Raw genomic sequence first — 12,285 nt, forward strand, 5'->3', positions numbered from 1 at the left:
GAAACTATGCTGAACTTGTCAACAATATGGTGACTGCTTTCAAAAAACTCGGATGCAAAATGAGCATCAAACTGCATTATCTATTTTCACATATGGATCGTTTTCCTGAGAATCTTGGATCAATGAGCGACGAGCAGGGAGAGAGATTCCACCAGGAGATGAAGGAGATGGAGACCAGGTATCAGGGACGTTGGAATGCCGTCATGATGGCTGATTACTGCTGGACTCTAAAGAGAGACATCCCTGATGCTGAGCATTCCAGGGTATCCAATAAACGGAAGTTCCAGCCCTAAATTCTTAACAATGACGAACATTAATGACCCTTACTTAAGGTACTGTGTTTCAGAACGCTTTTTTCTCTTTGAAACCAATTCCGAATGAGAAATGTTCATAGAAATAAACCGATTATGGCACAAAAATTTTACTGATTTATTCACAAATAAAATAAAATAAACATTTAACTTAGCAGAAAAACTGGACCTGACCTAGAGAAACGGATGTCATTTTCGGACTCAGCGGTGCCAAATTATCATAAATCAGTTGTAAAAAATTAGGAAATTTCCTCAAAAATTTTTTTTGTTGCTCAGTGTTATTAAACTTTAAAAATAATTTTTAGCAACAAACCTTTACATATGCCACTTTTTTAATTTTTAAAATTGAATTGGCATTTCAAATATTCCAACAAAACTTTTCATGAAACCGAACAAAACCTATACTGAAGAACAAAAACGTTTTGCATTTGCATTTGTACGGTGGAAAAAGCTACCAGTTTTTGAAATGTAAAGGATTACATCTGCCACATAAACGTACATTAGCACGGTAAGTAATTGTTTAATATTATATATATAATTAAAAATTTAAGTATTTAAATGTATCAAGGTGGTTAGAATCTGTAGATGGAGGACCAGGCCTCAATCGTTCTATGTTGAATTTCCTGAAGAAAAAACACGAAACAGATGCAAAACAATTTACACATTGTTCTTTGATGATAGATAGTATGAGTATTGTCAAAAGAATATGATGTATTATGTATTTTAGAAATTTTTTTATTTGCAAATTTAACAAGCATTTATTTCATTAAAGCTATAAATGTTATATGTAAATATTTTTGTAAAATGTTTTGAAAATAATTATCTCAATATTAATTATTTTTTATTGCACTGAATTTTACTGCACCCACCCAAACAGTATTTGAGTATAATAAATTAGCAATAATAATTTTATACATGATTTTTATATTATGAAATATAATAATGTTTAATTATACTAAATAGATGATTGATTTTAATTAACTTTTATGTCGATCAGTTTCAACTAAGTTCATTATATTAACAGTTATTTATATACTAAATAGATGATTGATTTTAATTAACTTTTATGTCGATCAGTTTCAACTAAGTTCATTATATTAACAGTTATTTATATACTAAATAGATGATTGATTTTAATTAACTTTTATGTCGATCAGTTTCAACTAAGTTCATTATATTAACAGTTGTTGATGCAGGGTCAGTAATTTTTTTGCTTTTGCCATTTACGTTTTTTAAAATTTATTTTGCCGTATATCACTTAGTCCATTTATTTTCTTTTTTTCAACGAACAACTTAACAATTTATTGGAACATATTGTGCCTTGATTTTTAGCACCATTACATGTACATAAAAGGTTAGCTTCTAGTTTCTAGCATCATCCAAAAAATGTTTAATTTTAGAAAAATTGAACAAAATGCATAAATGTTAATGTTAAAATAATTAGGAACATCCATATATTTGCCAAAATTTTCCTGAATCATAATGATTAATTTGTCATTAAATTTTGAATTAAACCTTTATTTTACAACATTTGTTTACAGATTAAAAAAAATTTATAATTTGATGACGTTGAAGATAACTGGACTTGTTATTAATCTAGGTGGATGAATGTATATATCAAAGTGTATGTGTAGTAGATTCATCCAAAAGATGTTTTATTTCCAGGACAATTGAGCAAAATGTATGAATGTCAGATATTAAAATAAATATGAACATCCTTACATTTTGCCATAAATTTTCCGGAATCAAAATCTAAAATCATTTTATTTTCAACTAACAACCTATTTGATAACTAAGTTGGTAGAGACGAAAATAGCAACTTATTTAAATGTTATGATATAAAAAAACAAAAACTTCGTGTAGACGATTAAATTTGAAACAGTAAAATGAAATGTCAACTACAATGAAGAAATGTTTACGCTCAAGTTATGTTCTCTATTCCATAGAACTAAAAAAATTATTAGCCAGGAAATAATTCTTACGCCATATCCACTATATCCTTGATACCATTACGTTATAAAAAGCAAATTGATGATAATTAGCTTATTGCGCTAAAGGGTCATTAGCATATGAACTGCATTTTTTGCTGGGGAATAATTAGCATGCGCCATAATCTTAGAAATCTTTACAAGCCAACGAATGCAACCGCGCAAATTTTGAGTGCGCTTTTGAGTCTAGTCTCATTTTTTAGTTTCTACGAAATTATTCATCAAACTTATCATATTTTACAAATTTCACATTTAAATAGTTTCTTAACATATATTTATTCATTTTAATTATGTTTTAATTGATTTATTTCATGAATTTGCATAATATTTATGCGCATTTATTATATTTATAGTACCTGTAGGGATCAAACATTTATTTATTAACTATCTTATATATTAATTATTATTAAAGATTATTGCAACTTTCAATGTTACCTAATCTATGTTAATTTTTATTTCTTTGCTTCTCTCTCAATCTTCCTTCTTTTTCTTGAGAGCTTGTAAACGGGACGGTTCCAGATTCACGTTAGAATAAAGTTAATAATTTTTTTCGCCTGAATTATGTTTTGTGTTATTTTACTTCACAACAAGATGTCTTGTTAGTAGCAGAACGCTCGTACCAACAAATTGGTGACCCCGACGTGATTCTTCTAACGTGAATCAAAGACTTCTCCATAATAAATTTTCAATTTTTAACATGGCGGAATCCGGATTTAACAATATCGACATGATATCCATCGAGTTGCCCACATTTATGGATACAGCAACGACAGGATGGTTTGCAATTGCTGAAGCTCAATTTCATCTCCGAAAAGTTAGTTCATCGAAAACAAAAATTTATCATATCCTATCATCGCTATCGGCAGATTTAGCTGCAAAATTACCACAACACTTGTTTCATGATAGAAATTATGACGACCTCAAAACAGCGGTGATATCGATTTACGAAAGAAAAAAACCAGAATTGTTCGCTCGCTTGATCGGAGATACTAAAATGACAGGCAGACCATCACACTATTTACAAGAATTATTAGCGACAGCCAATAAAATTGGAGTGGGAGATGAACTCGTACGTCATATATTTATAAAAGCTCTTCCAACAACAATTTCTCCAGTCATCGCGGCTCAAAAAGATTTCGACCTACAGCGACTGGGAAATTTAACAGATGAATTAATCTCATTTGCTAAAAACGAAATTTACGCTATGAACAGAGAAACCACGAACAACAACAACACTTTTTTCTACAGAACGAGTTCAACAGAAAGCATTCCTGATACGAACATCCCAATCAACGTTTGCCCATTTTATAAAGACCAACGCACTCAAATCTGCCGAGGTCACTTATATTTTGGCGGCAAATCGAAAACGTGCAAACTGTGGTGCAGATGGCCAAGCAAAAAAGTTTACAAATTCAACCATCTTCAAGACCTTCATCTCCAACCCAGATGAGATCACCCGCAAACAACATTTCTTCACCCCAGCCGTCGGAAAACTGATCAGGCGAGCCGAAGTCGCATCAATCGGCTCGCCACATTTTGAAGTTGCCGCTAGAATTGGATGCACAACGTTAAAATTAATAGTAGATACTGGCGCATCAGTCATAATTATCCCAACAAAATTTTTAGCAGGATTATGTTTGCAACCCACTGCCGTTCACCTGTCAACTGCGAGTGGTGAAAACATTACCAGTCATGGAGAAACCATTGTTGAAATCTACATCCTATCATTGCACAGAAGATACAAATGGAATGTTGTAATTGCAGATATTGTCAAACCTTTTGTAAGGCCAAGATTTTTTCATTATGAAATCCTTGGCGATTGCACCAACAACAGACTGATTGACACAGTAACAACAAAAAAACGATTACCATAAACGTTTTGCAGAATTTCGTTCCATAAACTCACATCAATAAACCGCTAGTTTCCCAGATAGTAACGAAACTCATCAATAAATTTCCAATGTTGATAAAACAAAGAAATGAAAATCAAATAAAAACTAACTCAAAAGTAAAACACATCATCGACACTGGTGAAATCCAACCAACATTTGCCGGCTCGCCAACTGTCTGAAGAGAAATATAAAGTACCAAAAAAGGAATTTACGTCTTTACTAAACGCCGAAATCATCAGACAATCTAAATCTCCCTGGGCTTCTCCATTCCATCTAGTTCCAAAAGGTACTTCTGGACAATGGAGAGCTTGCGGAGATTATCGTTGTGTAAATGCTATTACGAAACCAGACAAATATCCAATTCCAAACATTCACAGCATCTCAACTAAACTACATAGCAAAAAGATATTTTCAAAATTGGACTTCTTAAAAGCCTATCACCAGATACTAGTACATGAAAACGATATTGAAAAAATAGCCGTAATAACACTTTTTGGACTCTTTGAGTTTGACTCTTAGGGTTTATGCTTTTTGGTTTGCGAAATGCAGGATGTATATTACAAAGATTCATGGATAATATCCTCCAGAACGCTCATACTAACATACCTTTATCCTAGGTACCGACTGTGTTTTTGTTTATCTAGACGACATTCTTATATTTTCAAAAAGCACTGAACAACATGAAAAAGATTTAGAAACCGTATTTCAAATTCTTAGCGAAAATAATTTGAGAATCTCCATAGACAAGTGCCAATTTTTAAAAGAAAATCTAAATTACCCAGGATTCAACATCAGCGGTGAAGAACTATTTCCTACAAAAAAAATAAACAAAATTAAAAAATTTCCAGTTCCAAATAATACTAAATCTTTACGTAGATTTTTAGGAATGATTTGTTTCTATCGCAAACTCATTCCACAATTTGCAGATATTGCATTTTCATTAAAAGAATTAATAAAGTTGCACCCCAACTCAAAAACAATAGTGTTTAATAACGAAGAATTAAAAACTTTTAAAACCATCAAATCTAAACTTGCCAACGTAACAACACTTCCATATCCAGATTCAAAATGTACAAAATACCACTTAGTTACTGACAGTTCTGCTTACGCCATAGGTGCAGCACTGCATCAAGTAGTTGATTCAACTCCTGTACCAATCGGTTTCTACTCTAAAAAATTAACTGAACCACAACGTAAACTTTCTACATTCGACAGAGAACTACTAGCAGCGTACCTTGCCATCATCCATTTTAAACATCAGATTGAAGGAAGAAATGTAACTCTATTTACAGATCACAAACCATTATGCGCTGCCTACAAAAAGAAAACACCATTATAGTCAGACGTTTCAAAAACGATATCTTTCAATGATATCCGAATACATTGCAGACGTCATTTATATCCACGATGAAGAAAACGTTGTTGCGGATTGTCTCTCTCGGCCAGCAAATGCTGTAAAAATAGACGTCTGTGACTTGTTGTCGATAACCAAACAACAAGAAATTGATGATGAAATAAAATCATTCAAAGATCAGTTAAAACAATATCCAATTGACGATAACAAAAAAATATCTCACGATATCTATGATATCATCATTCAATTTACCGTCTGCACGTTTTGAGACTGTTCATATTGATATTGTAGGTCCGTTATCACCGGTCAAGCAAGGAAATGAAACCTATTCAAGTCCATTCAGATATTTACTCACATGCATTGACAGAACAACTGGTTGGATCAAAGCAGCTCCAATGACAGAAATATCAGCTTCAACAGTTGCTACAACCTTCTTGAACATTTGGATCGCTCGATTCGTTTTTCCTCTTTATGTTGCAACAGACCGAGGTACACAATTTGAGAGCGAATTATTTAACGAACTATCAAAAATAATTGGATTTTACCGTCTGCGTACAACAAGTTATCACCCACAAGCCAATGGAAAAATAGAACGTCAACATCGTTCCTTGAAAACAGCAATTAGTTGTTGTAAACAAAACTGGTTAGATGCATTAGCTGTCGTTCTTTTAGGACGTAGAAACATACCAGATGAAAATGGAATATCCCCAGCAATAGTAGTAACAGGAACCAATTTGTTATTACCAAGTCAATTTTTATTCCCAGATTCAAATGAAGATATAACATCTAGTCAAATCAAACAACTAGCAAAAGAAATGTTTAAACTTAATGACTACCTAACAACTAACAATCAACATCACTACCAAAAAGCTTACGTACCAAATGAACTTTCAAACAGTAGTCACGTATGGTAAAGAGTAGATCGAGTACGTTGTCCACTGGAAGCATCATATACAGGCCCTTTCAAAGTGATTGAACGTAACGACAAATACTTTAAAATTGAATTGTTACCAGGAAATTTTCAGAATGTGCCAATTGATCGATTAAAGCCAGCTTGTTTATCATTACCTCCAACAACCAAAACCAGAATAAACAACGAGAATAGTTTGACAACGAACAACAAACTTTTTACAACAGATTCAACAACAGCCAGACAGCCTAACCAGCAACATCAGACACAAAATCTACTGAAACACCAGAAACAGCAACAACAACAACATCAGGCGCAACAACAACACAAGAAACAAGACCGACGTCAACCACATCGGAACCAACAACCCAACACTCCAGAAAAGACGAATTGCATTCTACAAACGAAATGAATATTTTTATTTTTAAACGGGTCGCCTTTTGTGGTGGAGTATTGTAGGGATCAAACATTTATTTATTAACTATCTTATATATTAATTATTATTAAAGATTATTGCAATTTTCAGTGTTACCTAATCTATATTAATTTTTATTTCTTTGCTTCTCTCTCGATCTTCCTTCTTTTTTCTGATAGCTCGTAGACGAGACGGTTCGAGATTTACGTTAGTATAGAGTTAATAATTTTTTGCGCCTGAATTGTGTTTGTTTTGTTTATTTTACTTCACAACAAGGTGTCTAACAGCAAGGTGCAGCAGAACGCTCGTACTAACATACCTTTTTCCTGGTATATCCGGACTGATTTGAGATCGTAGTGCTTGACAGACATCTTCCTGGTAAGTGCTGATAAAGAGTCATTAGCATATCACGCAAATGTTGTGTGAAAGAGTTGTGTACTTGCCGTATTCGTACTGGCCAACCGTGCCTGCATTAGCAGGTCAGCAAATTAACGTACTTGTGGGTTCAAGTCAACACACTATATATATATATATATATATATATATATATATATATATATATATATATACAGTATTGTATGAATTCTACTGAATTGTTGGCATTAATCAATTTAAAGTTTGTTTTTTTTTTACTCAATAACACAACATAACATATAACAATACTGTATAATATATGGTATCCTTCCAACATATATATATATAATTATATATGCAATTATTAATGAAAATCACAGCATGTTCGGCGTTAGTTAACTTCCAATTTAACTTTTCAATTTTTCTAACGGTTGATCGTTAATCATTTTCAAGTTTCTTTAGTTCAAAACCAAAATTTTTGTTTATTTTATGCATGATAAAACAGAAAAGCTTTTCTCGGTATTCCTATACCATTTTCGGTGTTCAAATTGATATATATTAATATATATATATATATATATATATATATATATATATATATATATGTTGGTAATAGACCATAATTTAAACATATTCTTAAACATATCATCAATAAAAATGTCACACCAACCAACCCAAATAATAAAGTTAAACTCCGAATATATTACAACAATAAAAAGACGTCTCACCTAATACTGAAAAACAACTGTAGTCATAGAGATAACTCTGTGCTAAGGCGTAATCACGTAATATATGAATTTAATTGCCCCTTTGACGGCTGTGCACGTCAACATGACTCATATATCGGGATTACTACTACCTCATTGACTAGAAGGCTTACGATGCATAAACAGAGTGGTGCTATCAAATCTCATTTGGACTCAGCACACTCAATCACTATTAGCCGTGAAATTCTCGACAGTAACACCAAAGTAATATACCAGAACAGCAACTACACGCATCTTAAAATTGCAGAAGCAGTCCTAATTGACATCAATAAACCAAAAATAAATATACAACAAAAAATGACAACCTCACTTCCAACCCGGCGCTTAACCAACAACGAAAACAAAGAAGTAATAAAAACTAGCATTTTAAATAGTGACAAAGAAGAATATGATGCTATCGATGAAGAAAAGGAGACCAAAGAAGATGACCAGCCAATAAAGAAACCTGACACCTAATTTCCATCTAAATTCACATTGACAAAGTCAATCTCCATCTAAATTCATTTTGACTAAGTCAATATTTCCCTATATTAACATCAGAAAGCACTGATGATGATTCATTCGGAATCGAAATATGGCCTTATTTTCAGCATGAATTCGAAAAATAAGTTTATTTTGAATTTTAATAAACTAAACGTTCACCAAAAAACTTTAGTGAGAAAAATTAAAAAAACGAACTATAAACATATTAACGCCAAACATTCGGTAGAATTTATAGAATATTGTAAAAATATCTATATATCTATATATATATTGGTAACAGACTGGTGTTAACGCAAAATTTCAAAAATTCAACACTACTTTCAACATTGTTCAACTTTTTTATAAATTTGTTAAAAAAAACCTTGATTATTTGACACCCATCTGTCTTGGTTCTTATACTTTTACCAACAATTTCAGAAGGAAATATATAGTTATAAGAAAGTTGAACAATGTTGAAAGTAGTGTTGAATTTTTGAAATATATATTATATATATATATATATATATATATTATTAATGAAACATTTAAAAGCGCTAAATAAAATCAAAAAGTTCTCAAAAGCGCTATCTATAGTCAAACAAAGCCAAAAAAAAAAGTACAGTCAATGGCGGTAGTAACAAACAAATAATTATTCACTTAAAAACAAAATCAAAGCGAAAATAAGTAGGTTTTAAGTTTCTTTTTAAAATCATCAAGTTTCAAATCTTTATTTCTAAAAAATCTCGGTAAGCTGTTCCAAACCATTGGTTCACATACTGCAAAATCTCTTGATGCTATCTGCAGATTGACATCAGGTACAACCAGTAAAATGCCATCATCCGATCTCATCATTACAGACTTCTCTTTTATTTTATTTATCAAATAACTTGGTAACAAGCCATGTACAGTTTTATACATTAAAATACTTATTTTATATTTAATTCTTTTCTTTATAGTAAGCCAATGAAGGCCCTTAAGAATTGGAGTAACATGGTTAAATTTGAGACCTCCAGCAATCAATTTGGCTGCTCTATTCTGAATGGATTGAATTGCGGAAATAGACCTATCTGGTAAACTGTAAAACAGGCCATTGCAATAGTCCAATCGTGAATGAACAAATGCATCCACCAAGATATAAATAGCAGATTTATCTATTGACTTACGTAGTTTATAGAGTTCTCGAATCTGTCCGGAGCATGAATTTGTTATCATCTTTATATGATCATGCATCGATAATATTGAATTAAGAATGAAACCCAGATTAGTTGCTTTGTCACTAAATTCTGTCCGTCAGTCCGCTTGATTCAAGTGATCACAACATCATCACTTTTCAAATTAACTGTTTCCTCAACAACCCACCAGACGTCAACCCATTCATCAAAACGTACTCCTATGATTGTAACAGTGCTAATTATAATGATATAAATAATTATTTGTCTAATATAAATTGGAATTATCATTTTCAGCACTGTTTTAATGTCAATATGTGTTGGGACACATTCGAACAAATCAACCACGCAATATCGGTTTTTGTTCCCAAAATTGGACGTAGTCAATCACCGTCTCAACATCAAGCTCCTAGTGCACTTCGCTTATTATACAGAACTAAACTTTATTTTTTCTCCAAAAACAAGTTCAAATCCAGTTGATAAAAAATAATATTTGAGGATTTCCTGTTACTGCTCCAACTTAGCCAATCTACACCGCAAACATAAAGCCCGACCCGTATTTTCCGACCCTTAAATAAAAAGTTGTGAAGAGGCGAGTCCCGGCCAGAAGCAAGACTGCCTAGGCTGGCGGCGGCGGCTGTTGATATTCGAGCGAAGGAAAAATTTCGCCGCGCGGCAAAAGTTCACAATTGGCGCCCAACGTGGGGCCTCTTCTTCAAAAGTTTTAGGTGACAGGTATAGCAGGAGTCAAGGTGATTACCCTCGTCAATTTTTAGGTGACGAGTATATCACAGATAAAATTAAAATTGTTTCTCCCAAACTTTTAGGTGACAGGTATGGCAGTGACCGCAGTGAAATTCCTAATTCCAAATTTTTAGGTGACAGGCACGACAGGAGCCGTAACGAAACCTTCCCAACTTTTTTAGGTGACAGGGCTGGTTCTACCGAAAATATTTTAGATTTTAAGTATCAGGTAGGTCAACAGTCGGTACCGGAGGCAGTTGTTTGTAAAACTTCTCCAGGATTTTCAGGTAATGGGTTTGACGACGCACAGAAAATTTTCAGTTTTAAGTCTGCGGAATTCGCGCCAGAACAAGTTTTACCAGTTTATAAGCCTACACCAGCACAAAGGCTTTCTGTTATTCGTAAACGTAATAATGTTTCAAATTTTAGGAATAGGTGCAGAATGGTTCAAGAGGATGAAGAAGTCGAACACAGTCCTTCGTTTGACAACCACGGGGAATCACTGCATTGTCAGCCGAGTGTAAATACCAAACATCACAGGTTGGTCCGACATCACGAGCTATTAAAACCAGACAAGTTTGATGGCACTGAGTGTCTCAAAACTTTTTTTTAAGAAGTTCGAGATATGTGCTATGTATAACCAATGGAGTATGGACGACATGGAAGCGTATCTGTCATGTTCGTTGACAGGTGAAGCTGCTGAAGTTCTTTGGGACTTAGCGGGACTAGGTTATCAAGAATTAGTAACAAAGTTAGAAAACCGCTATGGAACGAGTGGTCACGAAGAGTCGTATAGATATGAGTTGCAGACTCTTCGACGCAAACCAGGTGAGTCGCTTCGTGAATTATCACAAACGGTAAAAAAGTTAATGTCGTTAGCTTACCCGGGCGAACAGTCAAAGTTGGCGGTACATTTAACAACAGATTTTTTTTTATTTGCTCTTTATGACGCTGATTTAGAACTGAAAGTTAGAGAAAGGGAACCAAAAAATATTGATGAGTCGTTAGGAATTGCACAGCGCCTTGAAGTTTCAAAAAACTTAGTTAATTCATCCTACAGGTTTACCCCACAGGTTAGGAACATGCAGGATACAACAGAAAACAGGATGAAGGCAGTGGAGCGGCAATTAAACGCGCTTCATCAATCGGTTGACGTCATTCAAGACCATAAGGTACAGTCAGCTGTCCCTTGGAGCAGGGGTGAAAAAGTTTGTTTTGGCTGTGGAAAACCAAGACACTTCATCTCCCAATGTCCTCAAAAAAATATACCAAACAAGTTTCAGTCAAGCAATCAAAAGGGTCAGAATAACTGTTACAGGTGCGGAAAATCAGGCCATTTCAAAAGGGAATGTCCAGAGAAGGAAAAGTCAAATAAACAATCACAACGCGTGAACAAATCTAATGAAAATGATGATCAAACTTTATATCTGCCGATTTCGATAAATGGCAGAAAAAGATTGGGTTTGTTGGATAGCGGAAGCAGCGTATCTATCATCCCGTCCTCAATGGTTGACGTCGCGAGGGTCACACCTACCAAAAGATCGCTGAAGGCCGCTAACAATACAGAGATTCCAATGAAGGGGAAAATGAAACTATGGATAAAGGTTGGTGGATTTTCTAAGCTTGCTTCGGTTTTGGTATCGGACCACGTGTCAGAAATTATCTTGGGTTTAGACTGGCTAGTAAATAATAAAGTCTCATGGAAGTATGACGAAGCACAAATTACCGTTGGTAACAAAAATAGAGTAGTGAAGTTGGTCATTAAAAGATTGTCAGAGAGGCAATTGTGCCGAATCTATTCCAGTGTGGAAGTGCAAATTCCGGCACGAGCTGAAATAGATGTACCAACAAAATTGGTGGTACGCCAGCCATCCAAATTAACATTGACAGATTGTGTATGGTCTGAGGCAAGGCAAGTG

General features: G+C 33.8%; 2 protein-coding genes across 2 annotated transcripts in view; both read left to right on the forward strand.

The window, feature by feature from the left end:
* HELRODRAFT_160140 (hypothetical protein) overlaps positions 1 to 293 on the forward strand; it is a gene marked incomplete at both ends in the record, with an annotated part of 1,668 nt that extends 1,375 nt beyond the window's left edge. Inside the window, one exon of the mRNA XM_009017147.1 lies at positions 111 to 293. Coding sequence (XP_009015395.1) covers positions 111 to 293 — 183 coding nt within the window. The remainder of the gene's footprint in view (positions 1 to 110) is intronic.
* Positions 294 to 8,989: 8,696 nt separating this feature from the next.
* The window catches only part of HELRODRAFT_160141 (hypothetical protein), a gene marked incomplete at both ends in the record, with an annotated part of 6,662 nt that continues 3,366 nt past the window's right edge, over positions 8,990 to 12,285 (forward strand). The window contains 6 exons of the mRNA XM_009017148.1: positions 8,990 to 9,069; positions 10,205 to 10,374; positions 10,450 to 10,653; positions 10,796 to 10,875; positions 10,939 to 11,543; positions 11,817 to 12,282. Of these exons, the coding sequence (XP_009015396.1) occupies positions 8,990 to 9,069; positions 10,205 to 10,374; positions 10,450 to 10,653; positions 10,796 to 10,875; positions 10,939 to 11,543; positions 11,817 to 12,282 (1,605 nt within the window). The remainder of the gene's footprint in view (positions 9,070 to 10,204; positions 10,375 to 10,449; positions 10,654 to 10,795; positions 10,876 to 10,938; positions 11,544 to 11,816; positions 12,283 to 12,285) is intronic.

The sequence above is a fragment of the Helobdella robusta genome, assembly GCF_000326865.2.
Source record: "Helobdella robusta unplaced genomic scaffold HELROscaffold_2, whole genome shotgun sequence".
NCBI lineage: Eukaryota > Metazoa > Annelida > Clitellata > Rhynchobdellida > Glossiphoniidae > Helobdella > Helobdella robusta.